The 19,129-nt window shown below is 40.6% G+C and overlaps 1 protein-coding gene across 1 annotated transcript in view; it reads right to left on the bottom strand.

Moving 5' to 3' along the window:
- Positions 1-10,390: 10,390 nt before the first annotated feature.
- DNAAF10 (dynein axonemal assembly factor 10) overlaps positions 10,391-19,129 on the bottom strand; it is a 21,133-nt gene continuing 12,394 nt past the window's right edge. The window contains exons 4-8 of the mRNA XM_025868562.2: positions 17,343-17,444; positions 16,854-16,969; positions 16,015-16,149; positions 13,287-13,384; positions 10,391-11,276 (exon numbers count right to left, since the gene is read on the bottom strand). Coding sequence (XP_025724347.1) covers positions 11,069-11,276; positions 13,287-13,384; positions 16,015-16,149; positions 16,854-16,969; positions 17,343-17,444 — 659 coding nt within the window. The 3' untranslated portion in view covers positions 10,391-11,068. The remainder of the gene's footprint in view (positions 11,277-13,286; positions 13,385-16,014; positions 16,150-16,853; positions 16,970-17,342; positions 17,445-19,129) is intronic.

Genomic DNA, 19,129 nt, shown 5'->3' with positions numbered 1-19,129 from the left:
GCTTTTGAATCAAACATCAAACAATTACTCAGCACCCATGCTTGTTCCTCTGCCTCAGGGACTTCTTGGTCTTTGTTTCTATGCTCTCTTCAGGGTTCTGCCCACACCCATCCTGATGACTCTGTTTCCCTTATTTGTGCTCTAGATGTCTTCTCTCTTGTCTGACCATGCGGGTCTCCTCTTAACTTTTAGATATGTGGGAGGTTGTCTCAGTTTCCAGAGGGCTTGTGCATACCTTATCCCATTTACTGGTTTTGCAGGTACCAGCCTCAAGCTAGACCTGGAGCATGTGAAGAGCAGGACTGGGGCTGTGTCTCCCCAGAGCATGCTGTTTTGGCTTGCACAGCTGCCATTCCCCTGCATCTTGTAGCGATGGTAGCCTCACATGCTGGAGGAAACCACCCGATCTTTTCAGCACTGTCTGGACTTTTGTGGGCACAGGATTGGGCCTGAATAATGAGAGCACTCATTCTCCCTGACCAACACAAGTTAGCTCAGGGAGGTCTGGGACCACCCTGGCCAATAAGCCTTGATCCCAAGACCTCCACTGGATCTGGTGAGGAGACATGCCCTCAGCCCACAGGGGCTGCTCAGCTGAGCTGACATATACTCGGTCTCTTCAGCCACCATGGGGGGAGAGCCTGCCTGAGAATGTAATCAACCCAGAGGAAGGGGGACCATGACTCCAAGACTCTACCCTGGCAGCATTGCATGAGCTTTGCATCTTGGTTTAGCCATGCCAGCGGTAAATTATCCCTGGACTTCGTACGTTTCACACCTCCCCATTTTTATTAACCCAGTGTTAAACCAGAGTTCCTATGTCTCAAACCCAAAAAGGCATGACTAACACTGCAGCTTTCTGATTCCACCATCAGTGTTGTTTCTGTTCTACCATGACAGTCTTTCTCCCCAGTGTGCCACACCCGTGCCCATCATCAACATCTTCATTCCAGACCACCTTCCCTGGCCTGTGCCACCAGCCGTCAAGCCCAGGGCAAGACTTCCATCTCTTCTGCCAACCCCTTCTGAACCTCAACTTCCTTTACCACTCTGCCCTTCTTCTCAATTCCTACCCAAGGTGGCACCACACAATTTAACAATGCCCCGGTCATTGGCTCTTGTTTCCATAGGATGACCTTATCTCTTCAGTTTTAAGTTCTTCAAGTTCAGAGATTATGCCTCCCACCTCCACAAATACTGAATCAGTGTTAGGAAAAAATAATGACTAAATTTGTATGAGGACATGCTATGTGTCAGACATAAGTCTAAGCCCTTTACATGTACAAACTCATTAAACCCTCACAACAAACCTACAGCTATTATTATTGTTCTTATTCTACAGAGGAGGAAAGCAAGGCACAGTAAGGTTAAGGAACTTGTCAAGGGTCAGCTGGCTAGGAAGTGGTAGAATTAGGATTTTCTCCAAGGCATTCTGGGCTCCAGGGTCCACCGGTTTGATCACTACACTACACACCACTTTGGGAACCACTTTCTGCCACTTTGTAATAAGTATCAATTGCTGGAACATAGGGAATTGCAGAATTTTACCAAATGTAAAGCGATAGTTGTTACCTTTTTGGGAGTCATGTACTCCTCTGAAAATCTGGAAGTTTTGTACCCTTCTAGAAAATACACACATCACAAACACAGGCGCACACACACACACACACACACACACACACGTACACCACACCTGAGAAAAAGAAGGGTGGCAACCCTGAGCCCTGATTGTGGAGTTATTTTGACATCTTCACTCCATCCTTCAGTCCTTTGTTATGGCTGGGTATTTGCAAGGGACACCACAGAGGAAGGGGAAGATGTCTCTGCTGTTCAAAAGCTCAGCCAAACCTGGATCTGGTGAGGGAACATGCGCTCTGAATAGAGGCTGACCTGACAGGAGAGAACTTGGTTTCACTGCCTCCTGCCTCCTGTTCTGCAGCATTCAGCATGTGCAAGGGTAGCCACTGTGTCTGCCTTTCCAGCATGCACACCCTTATTTCTTGTAACAGCACCTTGATTTCCCTTTGGGGGACCACCACTCCCCCATTTTATGCACTGTTATTTGGACGGTCAACTGAGGAGTCTGCTCTTCTCTGGCCAAGGCATGAGCACAGGATCCCAGCAGCCGACCAGACTGTGTCCTGTGAATTTGAGCAGTACAAGGAGGGAGCGCAGCTGGAGGTGACTCAGACTTGGAGAGAATCTGAGTGTCATCTGCCAGTTACCCTGAGCTGCCTTGCTTTCTTTCCTGTCCACAGTCTGATTCTGCAGCTTTTCCTTTAATTCCCTAAGCTACCTGAGGTGGCTTTATATTATGCCAACCTGGCTAAGCTGAACTACACTTCCCAGAACTCCCTTTCCTATATGTTTTCATGTAGGATGGGCCAGGAGAGAGATTCTAGGATGAGATTTGGAATGTGGAAGAGAAGCATCCATTCTGTAGACCACATTGTTGTCATTCTGGCTGGCTCACCTTGTTAGCAAGAGGCAGTGGCCTTTCCCAGGATCCTCCTTCAGCTTTTCCAACTTATGGGCCAGGTGTGTGTGTGTTTCAAGAATTGTCATAAAAGAGTCCCGATGTCTGCAGGATATCCCTGCCCCCGAGGTCAGAGGCATGGGTTGCCGTCCATCCTTGTGGTCCCCAGCTGGTGTGTGTGGGTTCCAGCTGTTCTTGCTCTCCCCTACTTTACATTCAGCTGCCCTGCTAACTGTCTGCCCTCTGGACCGCAAGCCCCAGCTTCAGAACTGAGGACAGTGGTCTTACTGTTTAACCAGCCCCCACAACAGTATGAGGTCAAATGTCTGTAAAATAATCCCTAGCAATTTTGCTTCTCTAGTGGTTCTGCTTCTCTGAGTGAACGCTGACTGATACACCTCCCCAAATCCTCCTAATTGAGTCCACTTTAGTGTAAGTTATCTAGAGTCTATTGCTGTTGCTTGCAGCCCCCAAATCCCAAACTATACACCTTGCATAATGCATGAGAAAATGTTTCCAAATTACAGAGCACTAAATACGTGCATGCTCCCACTACTTTTACTAGTAGAGACTGTGCTGGAAAGGCAAACTCTGGGGTCAGACAGATTTAAATCTAAATTCTGCCGAGTAATACTTGTATGACTTTGGGTAGAGTTATTTACTCTTTACTCTTTCTGACCTTGTTTCCCCCTTTGTAAAAAGAAGAAAAATCAATGTTAGTAGTTAGGACCAGGTATCCATGCATACAAAGAGAAAATCCCAAGTTATGAACTTAAACACAACACAAGTGCATTTGTCTGTCATATGGAAGCAGTGGAGGTAAACAGCCTTGGGTTCTCCAATATCAGGCCCCCAGGCTCCTCACACCCTGTATTCTGCTGTCACTAGAGGGCAAGCCCACGCTCAGGGTCAGTGGTGGCCACACCTAGCTAAAAGGGAGGCTGGCAAATGTAATCTTTATTATGTGTGGCAATAAAAACAGGTTCCTGTCATGGAGGAAGGAGGAAAGAGTAGGCAGGGGAGGCCACTGCTGCTGCACAGTGGGAGACAACAGGGCACCCAGGGTGGGAAGGAAGCCAGAGCCCGCCATGGCAGAACCCAGCAAGGGTCCATTTACCTCCCCTACTGCAGCCCCCCCGCCCACCAACCCTATCAGTGCTCCCTCAGTGCCTCCTGCTCTCATGAGAATCCATGCTATAGGCTCCATTCACCATGATAACACTTTCTAACAGGACTTGTATCCTTAAAGTAGTGAAATAGATGGGGGAAAAAATGCATCAAACAGCTTATGGCAATGTATGAAAAAGAAGAGATTAAGAGTCTGGGTTCTAGAGATAGATAAACTATGTCTCTACTGCTGGATCTCCTGCTTCTTGGCTGTGGAATTTTGGGTAAGTCTCTTAATATCCTAAAGTCTTTTTTTAAAGGGGGGCGCAGGGCAGAGGGAGAGAGAGAATCTTGAGCAGGCTCCACGCAGCTCCGTCTCATGACTCTGAGATCACAACCTGAGCTGAAATCAAGAGTCAGACACTTAACCTCCTGAGCCCCCCAGGTGCCCCTGAAGTCTATGTTTTAACTGCAAATTCCAACAATAAGACTGACCTCCAAGTTTTGCAGTGAGTATTGAAGAATATAGTTCAGGAGAAACACTTAGTATAGTGCCAGGCACGTAGTAAGTGCTCGGTAAATATTAACTGTTATTATTGTCATTATTATCTTTATATACATTATCTTAGTCAAGTCTCTCTAGAGACACACTAATGGTTTTCTCTCTGGGTTCATTCTTCACTGCTTTCTTCTGCTTCAGTAATCTGAACAGTGAGAGAGAATGAGGCTTCTGACACTTCTGTCTAAGAAGCTTTACTGGACAGATTTGGAAAATCCATGGCATGCCCCAGTGGCCCTTCATGGATGAGTAGAGATTGGGGCCACTAGGACTCCCCAGCCAAGACTTTTGGCTCTGTCTTCTTTGGAATCTTTAGCCTGTGATCTCCCAGGAGTTCAGGGACCCCTGAATGGGTGGTAACAGTTTCCCCTAATCCATTGATCAGCTGGTGTGAGGACCAGGCCAGCACTCACAGGGTTCCAAATGTGCTTGCTGCAAGCACAGACTCCCTCTGAGTGTGAATGTTGTTTCTCACCAGATAAGGAATGTGTTTAGCCCAGATCAAACACTTGTTTATCTTCAGAGTGCTGAGAGCCAAACCTCTGCTTCTGTTCCTCCCTGGTATTTATTTGCTTACCCTTATCGCCTCTGACCGTGGTGTTGTTTGCGCACCTGATCTCAGTTTCTGGCTTGGATACACTGAAAGGTGCCCTGCTTCTTGGGGGGAATAACACATGGAGCAGCTTCCAGGTGGTGCAGGGCGAAGAGCATTGGACTAGGGGGTCAAGAGACATAGTCCCTGAGTCTGTCTCCAAATGGAAGGATTGGGCTTAGCAGACTTGAAGCCCTCTTACAGGGCTGACATTCTGTTTTGCTATGAAAAGCCCAGCGTTGCCTGGGTGGCTCAGTCGTTAAGTGTCTGCCTTCGGTCAGGTCATGATCCCGGGGTCCTGGAATCAAGCCCCATGTCGGGCTCTCTGCTCAGTGGAGAGTCTGCTTCTCCTTCTCCCACTCCCCCTGCTTGTGTTCCCTCTCTCTCTGTCTCTCTCTCTCTGTCAAAATAAATAAATAAAATCTTTAAAAAGAAAGAAAGAAAAGCCCAGGGTGAGCATTCTTAGGGGTAAAGAAGAAAAGTTGAAGATTTAAAATTAGGAGCAGGAAGTGTGTCTTCAGCCTCCTGTGTGAGGGAGAATTGTGAGTCTCTTTTGACCATATTATTTTGTGTTGCTTGTTTTAGAGCTGTGTGGTCACAGCGCCAAAAGTGAGCAGAAGGAGGGTTCCTGCTCATTGACTTGTTTGTGCAGAAATAGCTTGTGGAAACAGTGACTATATCCCATGCATATATGGAGCAAGGAAGGTTGGGGGGTAAATTCTAGAATCTTTGCTGGAAGATAACTGATGGTATAAAGAGGTCCTTACTTTGAGAAATACTTCTGATTACAATCAGAAGTTACAGAATGAATGGGTGATGGGAGGTAGGGGCATAGATTATTTACTTTACAAGATAATGCTGCACTTTAGAAAAATCCAAATGTTTCCTTTCGGAAGTCAGCTCTCATGGTGCACTAAAAATATGGTTGAATCTATAATAAAGCTAATTATACAACTTTTGGCAAATAAACCCATTGTGTACAAGCTTAGCCATGCTATACAGTATTATCACATTCTTTTCATAAATACACTCCCATTTTTGGAAGAAATTTCTAAAGATAATGTCTTTTTTGCGGTCCAGTTTGACTTGTGTGCCTACTGTGAACAATGAAGATTTTTCCAGTTGCATCTGAAGGGCAAACAAAATCCATTTTCTTTGGCGATAAATGAACTGCAATGCCCACACTTTCCCACAAGGGGGCAGCACACCACAGGGCCTTTGGGCACAACATAGGCTTGGGATTCAGAAAGCACAGCCAGCTCTAGGAGAGAGGCTCGTACCCAGGGGGAAGACAATTCACTAAAAGCCGTTAAGAAGTAGATCCGATACTGTCTCCACATAACTGAAAGCCCTAAGTATGTGCCAGAAACTTTCTGGCTGTTCTCATGCAGAAAAAGGATGAAATCATTTTGTGATGGACAATCCTTCAATATTAACAGAAATTATTTTTTCTATATCAATACAAAATTTATCCACCTATATCACCAACAAAAGTAATTTTAGGCAAAGACTAATATACACTGAATCATAAATATACTGTTTCCCTTCAAGTTTCTTTTGTGAGTTTACGGAAATGCCTGAGGTCAAGTGTTGCATTCATGTTCTATTACTCATGTGTTTGCACTGCCCAGTGGATAGAAGCAGTGCTTAGGATTTGAAACAATTTATTATTAAGTAAACACAAACTTTCAAGGAAAGAAATTTAGGATAGAAGATCAGTTTTGAGTTTTAGGGGGAGCTTCCCTTTCATATTTTTATACAGGGCTAGGCTTCCACTAAATGTATATAAAGAACAGTAAAAGAAATTCAGCAGGTGAGGAAAACAAGTGATTCCTCTATGTCACGTCTATACTAGCTGATGGAGAAGATGCAATTACCAAAAGTGTATTTTGGTTGCCAAGATCCAGATCCAGCCTGAGGAAATATGAATTGATCACTCCCTGGTTTTCACCTCATGGGAAACCTTAGCCAGGGAGACTTTATGCTAGACTATTCTGTGACACTGTGGTTAAATCCATTATGTCTCCTAATATTCATTTCCCTGTCTTCCTCGGAACTTCTGGATGTGAGTATATCATTGCATGGAGTAATTCTGTTTCTCAGCCTTACTGTGGTAGGTGTGGCCACATGACCAAACCATGGCTAATGAAATGAAAGCAGACATGGTGTTCTTTAAAATGGCAGGGTATCCTTTTTCTTACTATTCCTACTTTTATTTCTTGATGGCTGGAATGTGGACGTGATGGTTGGAGCTGGAGCAGCCCCAATGATGATGAGGTAGAAGATACATAATGAAGATAGTAGAAAAACCTGATGATAGAATCAGGTCTCTTGTTATGAAGCCACCACAGTAGCCTAGACTGCCAACCTAGATTTTTGGAAGGAAGAGAAATAAAAATATTTTGGGTTTTTCTGCAGTGGAATCTAGTCCTAATCAGCAGAGATACCTTGAGAAAACAGGTCAGAAGATGGACTTTTTTTCTAATTATTTGTTTTTCCATGATTTCATAATTTTTACCACCAATCAACATATATTGAACGTTGTGTGGAGGGCACTGCCGGATGATCTGGTTTTAAGTTGGCTTAAGGACAGAGTTGGATGAGGACCGCCATGAACAAAGTTCAGTTGTTAAAAAGTCCTTCATGAAAATTGCCTCAGTGCTACTACATAAAGGCAGCTGTATTTGGTCACAGCCATAGCTGTTTCTGACATCTTTGTTTTCCCTGGCAGCAGAGGTTGTGTTTATCCTGAATCTCCCTTTTGACTTAAACACAGCCAGAATCTGTTTCTGCATTCAAACTTAATGTTTGGCGCAAAATATGCAAAACCTGTGGACATAAATGGTCATGGCATTGTGAGGCCAATTTGCATCTGCTCTCTCTGGGTTGTTCTAATTAAGAACCACCCACTTTTGTGTTTCGAGGTTGAGCACAGGCAGGTCTATTTCCCTCTAGATCCCAACACAATGATACCGATTCACAGGACCTGGATAAAACAGTTTTCATGCAGCGACTTGTCCACCCTCGCCCTAACCAAAGAACTTCTCACCACTCCAGGCAGCATTCAGGTGTGTGGGTGGAGTGAGGGAGGGGGCAGTGTCCTAGCAGCCCTGAGTCCTCAGCTGTCTGGATGAGGGACAGGATTTCCATCAGGTCTGAGAACAGCATGCGCTTAGTGCCCCCTGGCTTATAGGGACTGTTGGGTATGGCCCAGCTCTAAGGGAGAGCTCTATGCAAAATAAGAACCTGGCAGCCTAATCCCACCCAGAGTAATGAGGTGGGGCCGTACCATACAAGGGTGGACATGTGGGGCTGAGGTCTTCCTGGGCAAAAATAATCAACCAGTCCTTTTTAAGTAACATAGCTAAAAGCCAACTGCCTGCTTATTTTCCAAACTAGCCAGAGCAACTGAATGCAGTTTGAGATATTATACTCAGGTTGCACAAACCAGCCTTCTATCCAAAGCCTATTTGCTGCTTCACCTACTTTAGGGGACAGTCTGGTGACCAAAGGAAAAACATGTCTTTACAAAGTAGCACTTGCCTGGAAGGGCCGAGACCCCAGGAAGTCATTCTAGGGAACTCTTTACCAAAACATTGGATAATTTACCACCATTCCTAGCCAAGTGCTACATGTTTGTGCTATAGAAGGATGGAAACAAGTACACAAAAATGGACACAATATCCAAGGGCTTCACTGCCCAAAGTTGGGTTTTTAGGCTTCACCAAGGTCCAGATTAATTATTTCTAAATGTCATCCATGTCTGCTTCTAATTTGACCCTCACAGGAAGCCTTCAAAACAATACAGCACATCGGGTAAGTTGACACAGAGGGTATACCAGCTGGCAAACCTAAGCATTGTGGTAGCTAAGAGACTCACTTCTCATGGTATACAAATGAAGTGCCATTTCGTTTTTGCATGTTTGGTTTATATGGTCTAGTGCAGGACATTCTCATCATTGCTTGGCATACTGAAAAACAGCGCCAAGGACTGAGGGAGTCCACACTGAAGTAATGCCTGGTCCAGGAGACTAGTTGAACTCCATTAGGGTATTGCCAACAGTTGGTAGTAGCTCCTAGTTGTATGGTAAAGCTTGTGAGATTCAGAGAAAATTAGTACCATGAGTGATTAGTAATGGCTGCAAGAAATTAGGGGCAGGAAGGGGTGTAAAGCAGATGAGTGGGACAGGAGAGCTGCATTCCAAGTAACAAATTTCATCAGTTCTAACCAGCCATCACCCTCCTCCCCCATTTTTACATCTTTGAAATTGAGATTCATCCTGTAATCTCACCAAGCCAGATTGTATCTTCCAAAAGTGGACACAGTATTTTAAGCCTCACATACTCTTCCAGAACCTAGCCCAGCCCCCATCAAGAAGTGGAATTTATGTCCCCTCCCCTTGAACTGGGGAGGGAGGGGGACTTTGTGACTCCCTCAACAGAGTGTGGCAAAAGTGATGCTAAGTGAGTGATGAAGCTAGGCCATTAAGAAATGATATTGCTTCTACCTGGCCTTCTCTTTTGGGATGCTCATCCTTGGAACCCAGCCACCACTGCTCTGAGGAAGCACATGCCATGTGGAGAGGCCCCTGGTTCTCAGGCCTGGCTGAGGTCCCAGCTGACAACTTGAATGCCACCTTGGAGACAGATCATCAGGCTGCCGGCTGATGCTGCACGGAGCACAGATGCTAAGTTTTGCAATGATTTGTGACCCAGCAACAGACAACTGAAACGGTCCTTTGGTAAGCCAGGCAGCAATCATGACAGTTGTCACCACCAGCACGTGTATACCAAAACTTGCAGAGTAAGTGTCAATTAACTGAAGACAATAGAGCAGCATGTTTCAAAGAAAGGCTGCGTCACCAACATTTTTTATGGTACAAAGGACAATACTGTAAGAAAAACATGGGAAGGCGATTTAGAAGGATCACACTCTGAATCAGGAGAATCTGAGGCATACCATATCAAATTTATTTTATATGTTTCCCTTTATAAGGATGCACAGGGAAAAACATATATCTAAGTTTAAAAGAACATCCAATGAACATTAAAGAAATGCTGAGTCATAAAAAGTGTGTATGAGTTTCAGGGACAGTGTTTTCCATTCTCAGTGGTTGAAGATCATCTTACAATTGACATCTTAGATTTAATGAAATTAGAAGTATTTATTGTTCTTGACTTAAACCTCTCTAATTACACCACCAAATACAAGTTTTCTAAGAGAGACTTTCACAATTTTTATTTTTCTTTGAAAATTGAAAAAAAAAAAATCCCAGCAGGTACAGGCTTTAAGTTCAATTTAATTATTACTTCCATAATTATGTCCACAGCAAAAAACATCTTGGGGATTTTTTAAAAGGTTACTTTCCTGAATTTAATATTCCAAACTAGTGACTTTCCAAGAACCCACGAAGTCACAGGACTCTTACATATTACAAATGTTTTAGGTGGCTGACTCCTGAGCTGAGGAGTGAGGGAGGGTAGCTTAATGAAAGTGAATGCCTCTGAGCTGAGCAAAAGATCTGGTGAGCATTAAAGAAACAAAGTGAATGAAGAGGTACTTAATTAAGCATTTATAAAGCAAAGATGTGACAATGTTGGCTTTACTACTACTATTATTATTACTACTGTTAAATTAACAAAATCAAAGCTTCCACAGACTTCAAAAACAAATTTATTCATAAAATATATGAAAAGATTTGACAAAAAATAAGACTAGAAAACCCCAATAATCTTATACATCTCAACATCACTTACCAGTCAATAACCAAAAGTCTTAATTTGACTATTTTTTAAGTAAAAAGAGGTCATTGTAAATATTCACTTGGTAAGTAATATTTCATTTTATGAGTTGTACAGCTGAAAACAGTTAAGTGTGACCATGCCATTTGGGGATTTTATAAAATAATATTCTTTATAGAAACTTACCGATACTGAAATCTCTCAAAGTTTATTTATGAAGGTTAATTCACAGTACTTTTAGAACTATTTTAAACCAGGTGTTATGGTAAAATATGTAACTCTGGGGATGAAGAGCAAATTTAAAATATGTTTAATTATAGACATGTAACAACTTCTTAGAAATGGAGGGGAGATAAGCAGAGCTGGAGATAGTGGTGTCCCATGCACTGCAGCAAACCAGTTCCGAGTCCAGTCACCGAAACATGCCACTCGGCATTTCACACCCAGAGAGAAGCTAGTCTGGACGTATGCATCCGGGGCCTGTTTTCATCAGTCATATCCAGCTTTGTTCAATGAGGGTCAGAGGATCCCAGTGCACGTTCTAAATACTAGGAGTGTTCCTCTAGAAGGTTTCAAGTCCTAAGTCTTCAGATCAAATTTTATGGAGTTTTGTAACAATCAGTACTCTTACCATTTGATCGAATGAACTACAGATGCAGAGACCCCTTTTATCTGGACTCCAGTCCAAACTGGAAATGGGCTGGGTAGACAAGGTGACATTCTGCAGAAGGCTGACCGAGCCCGCAACTCCCATCTCTACTCCCTCAGAGTCTTCCTTTGACCGCTGAACAGGGTATTCGCTGCAAGTAAGACCGGAGTGGTAAGGAGGGAAATCTTAGCACTCTCCACACTGTGTTTATATCCATATAGTCCAGTAACTCTATTTTTACTTCTCTGTTGATTACTGCAACTGATAAATACTTAAAGAATCTTTCTAATGTTGTGTTTTATACAAATAAAGAGACAACAATAAAGAGAATGTATGTGTGTGTGTGTTTCAAATACACACATAAAAAGTTAGCACATTGGGGTCCATTCATTCAAAAAACAGTTTCTGAATTAACTACATGAGATGTTCTAGGAACTCTCGTGTGCTCCGTAATATTTATAAATTAATTGCATTACTACCAAGGGAGACTGGCAAATGGAAATAAAGCTAAATATCATTTTACTTAAACCAAATCTCTTTTGCTGGTATAATACTCCGACAGCAAATCTCCAAACCAATTTGAAGATTAGACTAGATATCTGTTCTGGTAAGGATTAAAGTTCATGTTGAGATAAGCTTCAAATTTCTAATTACATACAAGACCCCACTTTATACAATCATCAAAAATTCTAGCTGCAGGGGCGCCTGGGTGGCTCAGATGGTTAAGCGTCTGCCTTCGGCTCAGGTCATGATCCCAGGGTCCTGGGATCGAGTCCCACATCGGGCTCCCTGCTCAGCGGGAAGCCTGCTTCTCCCTCTCACACTCCCCTTGCTTGTGTTCCCTCTCTCGCTGTCTCTCTGTCAAATAAATAAATAAAAATCTTAAAAAAAAAAATTCTAGCTGCAAAAGTGTTTGCACATCACATGGAATACAACTCCATGTGTGGATTACAAAGAAAACTGAAAGCAGTTCTTCAAGGAAGCAGCCTAAGGAGTTTGGTAACCAGGCAGAATAGTGATGTGCTGCTGCATGGCTTAACTAAGTAAGGAGACAAGCGAGCCTAATGGGGAGTGCAGACTGGGCTGGAAGAATCAGGGAAGGATAATGGGCAAGATACTAGGAAAAGAGAAGTTACCAAATAGTCTGTCTACCGGGCATTCTCCCAGAATTCTTAGAACTTTTCCTCTGCTTTTTACTCACAGTCTTGATCTAATGCATTCCCTCTCGGTTTTTTGTCAGCTAGATGCCTAAATATCTTAACACTTTTCAAATGTAGCCCTGTTTATCAACCTCCCTGCTAGCTTCTAAAAGGAGCTAATAAATAGACACGTATTTTGCAAATGTGAAAGTCCCGGCCATGCTGAAGATGTTTTTCTTTTTACATCATTAATCAAACTTTATTTTTGAAATATCTTTCATTTGTGGGCTTGTGTTGTTAGACTTTTTTCCTTGAGTTATGAAGAAAGAAACACCATTCACTCTCAACTTTTATCGGGCCTTTTAAATGAGCAGCTGGCCTCGTACATGCCACCTTAGGGCACTTGGGATTCTGGGCACAGCTATGCCGTAGCTCAGCCTGCCCACAGCACACAGAAAGCAAACTCAATGACCAGGCTTTTCTTGGACACCCATCAGGGGCCTCAGCGCTCTTCAGGTTCTTTCATAACAATGGTATCTGAACTTGGGCAAGTAAATTATCAGGATCTAAAATTAAGAATTCCAACCCTTTTCCTATTCTCTAGAGGTAGTGTTCTAACGACCAGATGGTAACATTTCACAAAAGCCTTGGGTCACATTTTTCATATCAAAAACAAAACAAAAAAACAAAAACAAACAACATTAATAAAAAACAAGCAAAAACCATGATCTTCATCTATGAAAAGAACTATTCCTAAGCTACCCTGATAAATGGAAGACACAACTACAATGACAAATATATTTAATGTGTCAAAAGAAGGTTAATATTTACTAAGTGTAAAATAAGTACATTAATTTTTTAAAAAGCTGACAAAAACAACACTTAGATAATACCATTTAATTTAAAATCGTAGCAAAATGAACTGAGTCAAAGGAGGAAGAAAGACAACAAAGTTCAATCCAATCCTACTTTCCACCCACCAGTAACTTAAAAAGGAGCATTGTTCATAGGCAGAGACTTACTACTTCCAGAGGTGAAGGCTGCCGGCGCCTCCAGCTGTCAGAAAGAGCTCTCGGTTCTGTGGCAGGTGTCGGACCTGCCACACAGTTGATTTATGAGCCTACAGAGGCGAGAGGCACATAACTAGTTTTTACATTTATATGATAAACAAAGACTGCCCTAGAAGAGAAACTCAGTAAAAAAAATTTTTTACTACTATAATTTCAACTGTTATAGAAGTAATTAAAGTATTTCTGGCACATCTCTTTGTAAGGGCTACAGAGATTTATAGGAGTCCATCACAAATTAAGAAAAGCATCATTTTTCTTTATTGCTTTATGAAACAAAGTTCTACTGGATTAAAAAAAATGTTAGATTAAAAGTCCATATAAGTTTATACTACCATATAAATTATGCAAATAGATTTTACACATTTAAGTATCTCTAGCTTACTCTGAGGGAGAAGAAAAACTCAAAATGCAAAAACATATACTTCATCCTAAGGGGAAAAAAGGATACTGAATTAAAAAAAAAAAAAAAACAGACTATTTTTTACAGGAGTTTCAGGTTCCCAGAAAACTGAGTGGGAACTACAAAAAGTTCCCATATACAGAATGAATTTTAACTTAAAGCCTTATCTTTAATTTATACCATTTGACTTGTCTAATCTTCAAAATAAGGACTACAAGGGCTTATAGATGGTGTTTAAGGTCATAATAAGCCCGGGTCTTTATCAGTCACATTAAACTAAAAGACAAAAATGGCAACTGAGAGGTTAACAGCTTGTTAGCACCTCAACAACAGCTAGTAAATCAGTGTTAATGGTGTAATATTCATTGCAAGGAATTTGAGAGAGAGAGAGAGATGGAGAGAGGGTGGGACGGGGGGGGGGGGGGGAGGAGAGATGGAAGGAGGGAGGAAAGATTCTGCTTTGCAGAAACAGTGAGACCAACTAAATCTAAATCATTCTTAGACACTTCACATTTCAGTGAGTGATTAGTCTTGGCATTTGACTTAATAGTCTTGTAAAAGGATTACCATTAGCAGATTAAAACCCCCATATCTCAAAATACACCCTTTACGTGTGTAAGAGTCCTCAAGTGAATGGGTTCAAGCTGTTAAAACCTATTTCAATTTGTTTCCTAGTTTAAACTTCTCTTTTGCTTCTGAAAGCTGATAAAAAAAAACACACAAAAAGCAAGAGGGGATATGACCTCTTAAAATAACCTGGATGAGGGGCTCCTGGGTGGCTCAGTTGGTTAAGCATCTGCCTTCAGCTCGGGTCACAAGCCCAGGGTCCTGGGATAGAGACCCACATCAGGCTCTCTGTTCAGCAGGAGCCTGCTTCTCCCTCTCCCTCTGCTGCCACTCTGCCTACTTGTGCTCCTCTCTGTCAGATAAATAATAAAATCTTAAAAAATATATACTGGATGAGAAATGTGTTATAATTGCATAAGGGAAAATTTAATAAAGGGCTTTAGGTTGTTGATAGATACTTAACTATATTCTGAAATAATGAAGGCAAACAATACTGCAATTTATAGCTACCTTAAGAATTTAGTTTATCAGGCAGTGACAGCAATTTATATGCAGTAATAATAATAATTAACAGTAACAACAAAGTAAAACAAAATAGGAAGGTTTGAGAAGTACTACTGAATCCACAATGGAGGGAGAGAGAACAAGAGAGTAAATTTTTATTTCCTGAGCAACATATATTTTAATCTTATGGAAACTACAAATCTGTAACTGATCTTTTTTTTTTTTTTTAAGATTTTATTTTTTTATTTGACAGAGAGAGAGAGTTAGTGAGAGCAGGAACACAAGCAGGGGGAGTGGGAGAGGGAGAAGCAGGCTTCCCGCCGAGCGGGGAGCCCGATGCGGGGCTCGATGCGGGGCTCGATGCGGGGCTCGATGCAGGGCTCGATGCGGGGCTTGATCCCAGGACCCTGGGACTATGACCTGAGCTGAAGGCAGACGCTTAACAACTGAGCCACCCAGATGCCCCTGTAACTGATCTTTACTTTCACATTCAAGGAAGTCAGAGTCACATTCCCAGCCCATCTCTGGCCAACGACAGGGTGTTTCAGTTTAATCTTATGCAGTACCCTTACTCCAGGCTTCATCATCTTGTTTTTTTTTCTCTTTTTAACCAGTATTTTCCCTATGCTCTGCTTTCTTCATCTATTTTTGATGTTGTAATACTGTATGTTTCCTTCTAAGCCACCTCAAATACTTTTGGAACAAGGTAAAGTATGTATATATGTGTAAATGACTAATTTTTTTGAACCTACTATGTGCCCATGATTGAAGCTTTAAATAATTTCACTTAATATAGCAAACCAGAATATAAAATAAAGTGTGATGAAATGACATAAGATATATATGTTGATATGTTTTGAAAAGTATATAATTAGATATTAACACAAATATATTTATTAGAAAACACTAGGCTAGGTTTTGTTGATCCAATTCTTAGCATTAGCTAGTTGTCTTGTGATTGTTCCTAAACTACAAAATAAGATTCCTAGCCAACTGAGGCCTTAATTATAATCAATAAATCTAAAAATGATAAACTTTGGAAAAGTACTCTCTGCACAGAAAAACTTGTCGTGTTCCCACAAGAACATACTAAAAATAGCTCCCTTCATATAAAGACCTGGAAGGAACCTTGGTGACTAATTCTATTTATTAGTCTAAAACAAGCTATGAACATTCCTCTTCATAGAAAGACATTTCCCTCATATTTACCTTTTCTGAAACAGAAGCAAAACCTTTTGTTGGATGCTGTGTTCTCATATCAAAAACATGAAACTTTCCTTCCAGTGATGTAGCTACCAACTTATTCATACTTATGTCTTTTCTGTCGAACTCCAAGCTACATACCTGAAATAGAAAATATTTATTATTGATGGCCTAATGATTACTATTCAGGAGGTTCTTTTAAACTAAGTAAAACAACTTTAAAATTATCAGCTCATGTGAAAGCAATTAATCATTTTATGTTTTGAGAATTAATACATCAAATACTTTTAACTGAAAAAATTTCTTCTTGGTTCATAGGATCAACAAAACCATCTTGAGTTCCCCTGTCTGGCAGATTAATTTGGAAAGCCATATAATTTTTTACTGTTATTACATAATTATTTTATATAGTACAATCAAAGCTGATTTTAGAAAACAGGAAGGAATCACATTCTTCACTAAAGGTATACAACTCAGGACCCAAAAATCTGAAAGTACTTGGGGAGGCTATTACTATTTCAAGCTTTCTAATATTAGCAGAAAAAAAAGGCCTCTTACTAGCTCATTTTAATATCACACTGCATAGCCCACAGGGGTCCACAGATAGGCCACAGGGGCTGGTGACTCACCAGGGATTGTCATACCACATCTAAATATGTGTTCACTTTCTGAAGAAAGGATCCATGATTTTCATTAAGTTCTCAAAAGGCTGCACAGCCCCAAGAGTTAAAAACCATTGGCAGAAGGGCTGTACAAGATGAGTCATCCGAGGCGCTCTCCTTTTGAAGTAGTTCAGAGGTGGATAAAAACATGCTCAAACTATAAAGAACCCAAATGTACATTACCCCATTTTTTATGTTTGTCTCCCACCGCAATGACATATTTCTGAGATCAAACAGTTTGATATCTCCATTGTCATAGCCAGCACAAACAACACGTTCCTCTTGATTATAAGCATTTCCTGGAAATCAAGATACATTGCAGATCTTTTAAATGCTCATTTGAAGGCTGCTAAAATAATGTTATAAAACTACACATACAACTCGTACCAAATCACACCAAAAAAAAAAAAAAAAACCCACACTAGGCAGAATCTCGTTTTGCTAATCCTGACAGGACATCAAGATTATTAAATTGGTTATCTAATATTGTTTTTTAAAGAAAAAGTTCATTTGCTGAGATTCTCTACTGAAGGGGTAAGTGAAAGTGTTCACTGGAGTCTAAGTAAACTATAATAATCCACAAAACAGTGTAATGAGACTATCGGGAATTTCTTAAAGCACTGTGCTTTTTACCATCTGATACCTCAAATGCAAGGTTCTTCAATAATTTACCAAATGCCACAGTCCAACAGTCTCTCTTGTTTTCTCCTTGTACAGGTTCCATATTAGCAACAGGATCGTCTTTTTGTCTTGGGTCCCACACCTTCACAGTTCCTGTTGTGCATACAAGTGAGTTGGCAAAATTCAATAGTGATTGATGACATTTATTTTCTGCATTCTCTTCCTATGACTTCCTGTGTATATGGCCATATTATAGATAACATAACACTTGAAAAATATTCATATATTTCTGACTTCTACTTGGGCAAGTTGTATTTAATATCAGAGATATAACCCATATGTTACTGTCGGACTTGATTTCCAACTTAATAGATACACAGAAAAGCCAACAACTGTTCTGAAGTTATCAACAAGGTATGACTGACAAGGGAAACACAAATGTTACTAATTCAGATCATGTCTTTCTTTGAGCCTAAACCTAATGTACTATTTATTTAGAATAATATCAGTGTCATTTTAATTTTTTTCCATACTACCCATATAATCATTGCCATTTTTCTTCTACAGATGAACAAATTCTAATTTTTACATTTATGATTTCTTATATGGGGTTTTAGAATACTATCTCACATACAATTAAGTTTAATTTCCCTGTGGCAATAGAGATGAGGGAAATATTAAATAAAATTAACACATATTTCTTCTCAATGCTTCTCCTTTTAATGCAAATTGCAGGACTACTAACTAAACTCATCACTGCCTATGAGAAATACAAATGCATTTAATAAAATGGCTAAAAGGCAAGTACTTAAGAGAGAATAGGAAAAGGGCAAAAAATCCTTAAAAGAGATAATAAACTCAGGAAAAGGGGAGATATCCCACTAGATTATCTCCAAGGATAAAATAAAGTCGGTCATTAAAAAGGCCACTTTAAGGAGAAAAGAAATTCTCACAAATGTGAACCCTCTAGAGGGTTCATACAAATTGATAAGATTCATATGAAATTTGCAATAGTTAAATGAGCAAAGAACATAAACAGACAATTCACAAAGCAAAACTAACTGATAAACAAATACAGAAAGAAGTTAAGACAAATTGGAATGGACTACTATTTTTATCTATAAATTTAGAGGAAAAAAGGAAAATCAATGCTGGTAGGGTAGACTGGAAATCCACCTCATCTACTGTAGCTCAGAATGTACATGGGTACTTTGGAAAGTCTGACAATAAATTTTAAAAATCACAAAATATGCTTATTCTAAAAAGTTATATACATGATGATACTCATTCCTTCATTATTTTAAAGTCACTCTCCCAAAACAATAAACAAAAGCTTAAAGCAAACTGAATGCTTAACAAAGACATGGTTAAGGACACCTGTGATACATCCATAGCATATAATATTACATAGTCATTAGAATGGTAATGATGGAAACAGCAACATTTGCATATGACAAAACACAAAATAAAAAAAGACAAAAATCATATCCACACTGACAACTATACAAAATTGTATATAAGACTGGAAAGGAAAACAAAGCTAAGGGTTATGCTACTGTGGTAGATTGAATGCTATTTTTCCTCCCATTTTTCATAGTGCTTTAATGATTAAAAGGAATAACTGATTTCTAAAACACAGACACTTGAATAACTGTTAGAGAAATATATCTCACTTTTCTTTTACAACAATTTCCTCATGGTCTTGAGCAGCCATTAAAAACTAGCCAAAAAAAGAAGATAGCAGGAGGGGAAGAATGAAGGGGGGAAATCAGAGGGGGAGACGAACCATGAGAGACGATGGACTCTGAGAAACAAACTGAGGGTTCTAGAGGGGAGGG

Source organism: Callorhinus ursinus, unplaced genomic scaffold (genome assembly GCF_003265705.2).
Source record: "Callorhinus ursinus isolate GAN/ISIS: 27379988/994484 unplaced genomic scaffold, GSC_fseal_2.0 scaffold10, whole genome shotgun sequence".
Classification (NCBI taxonomy): Eukaryota; Metazoa; Chordata; class Mammalia; order Carnivora; family Otariidae; genus Callorhinus; species Callorhinus ursinus.
The sequence above is the reverse complement of the archived record's forward strand: the minus strand, read 5'-3'. Positions and strand labels throughout refer to the sequence as shown.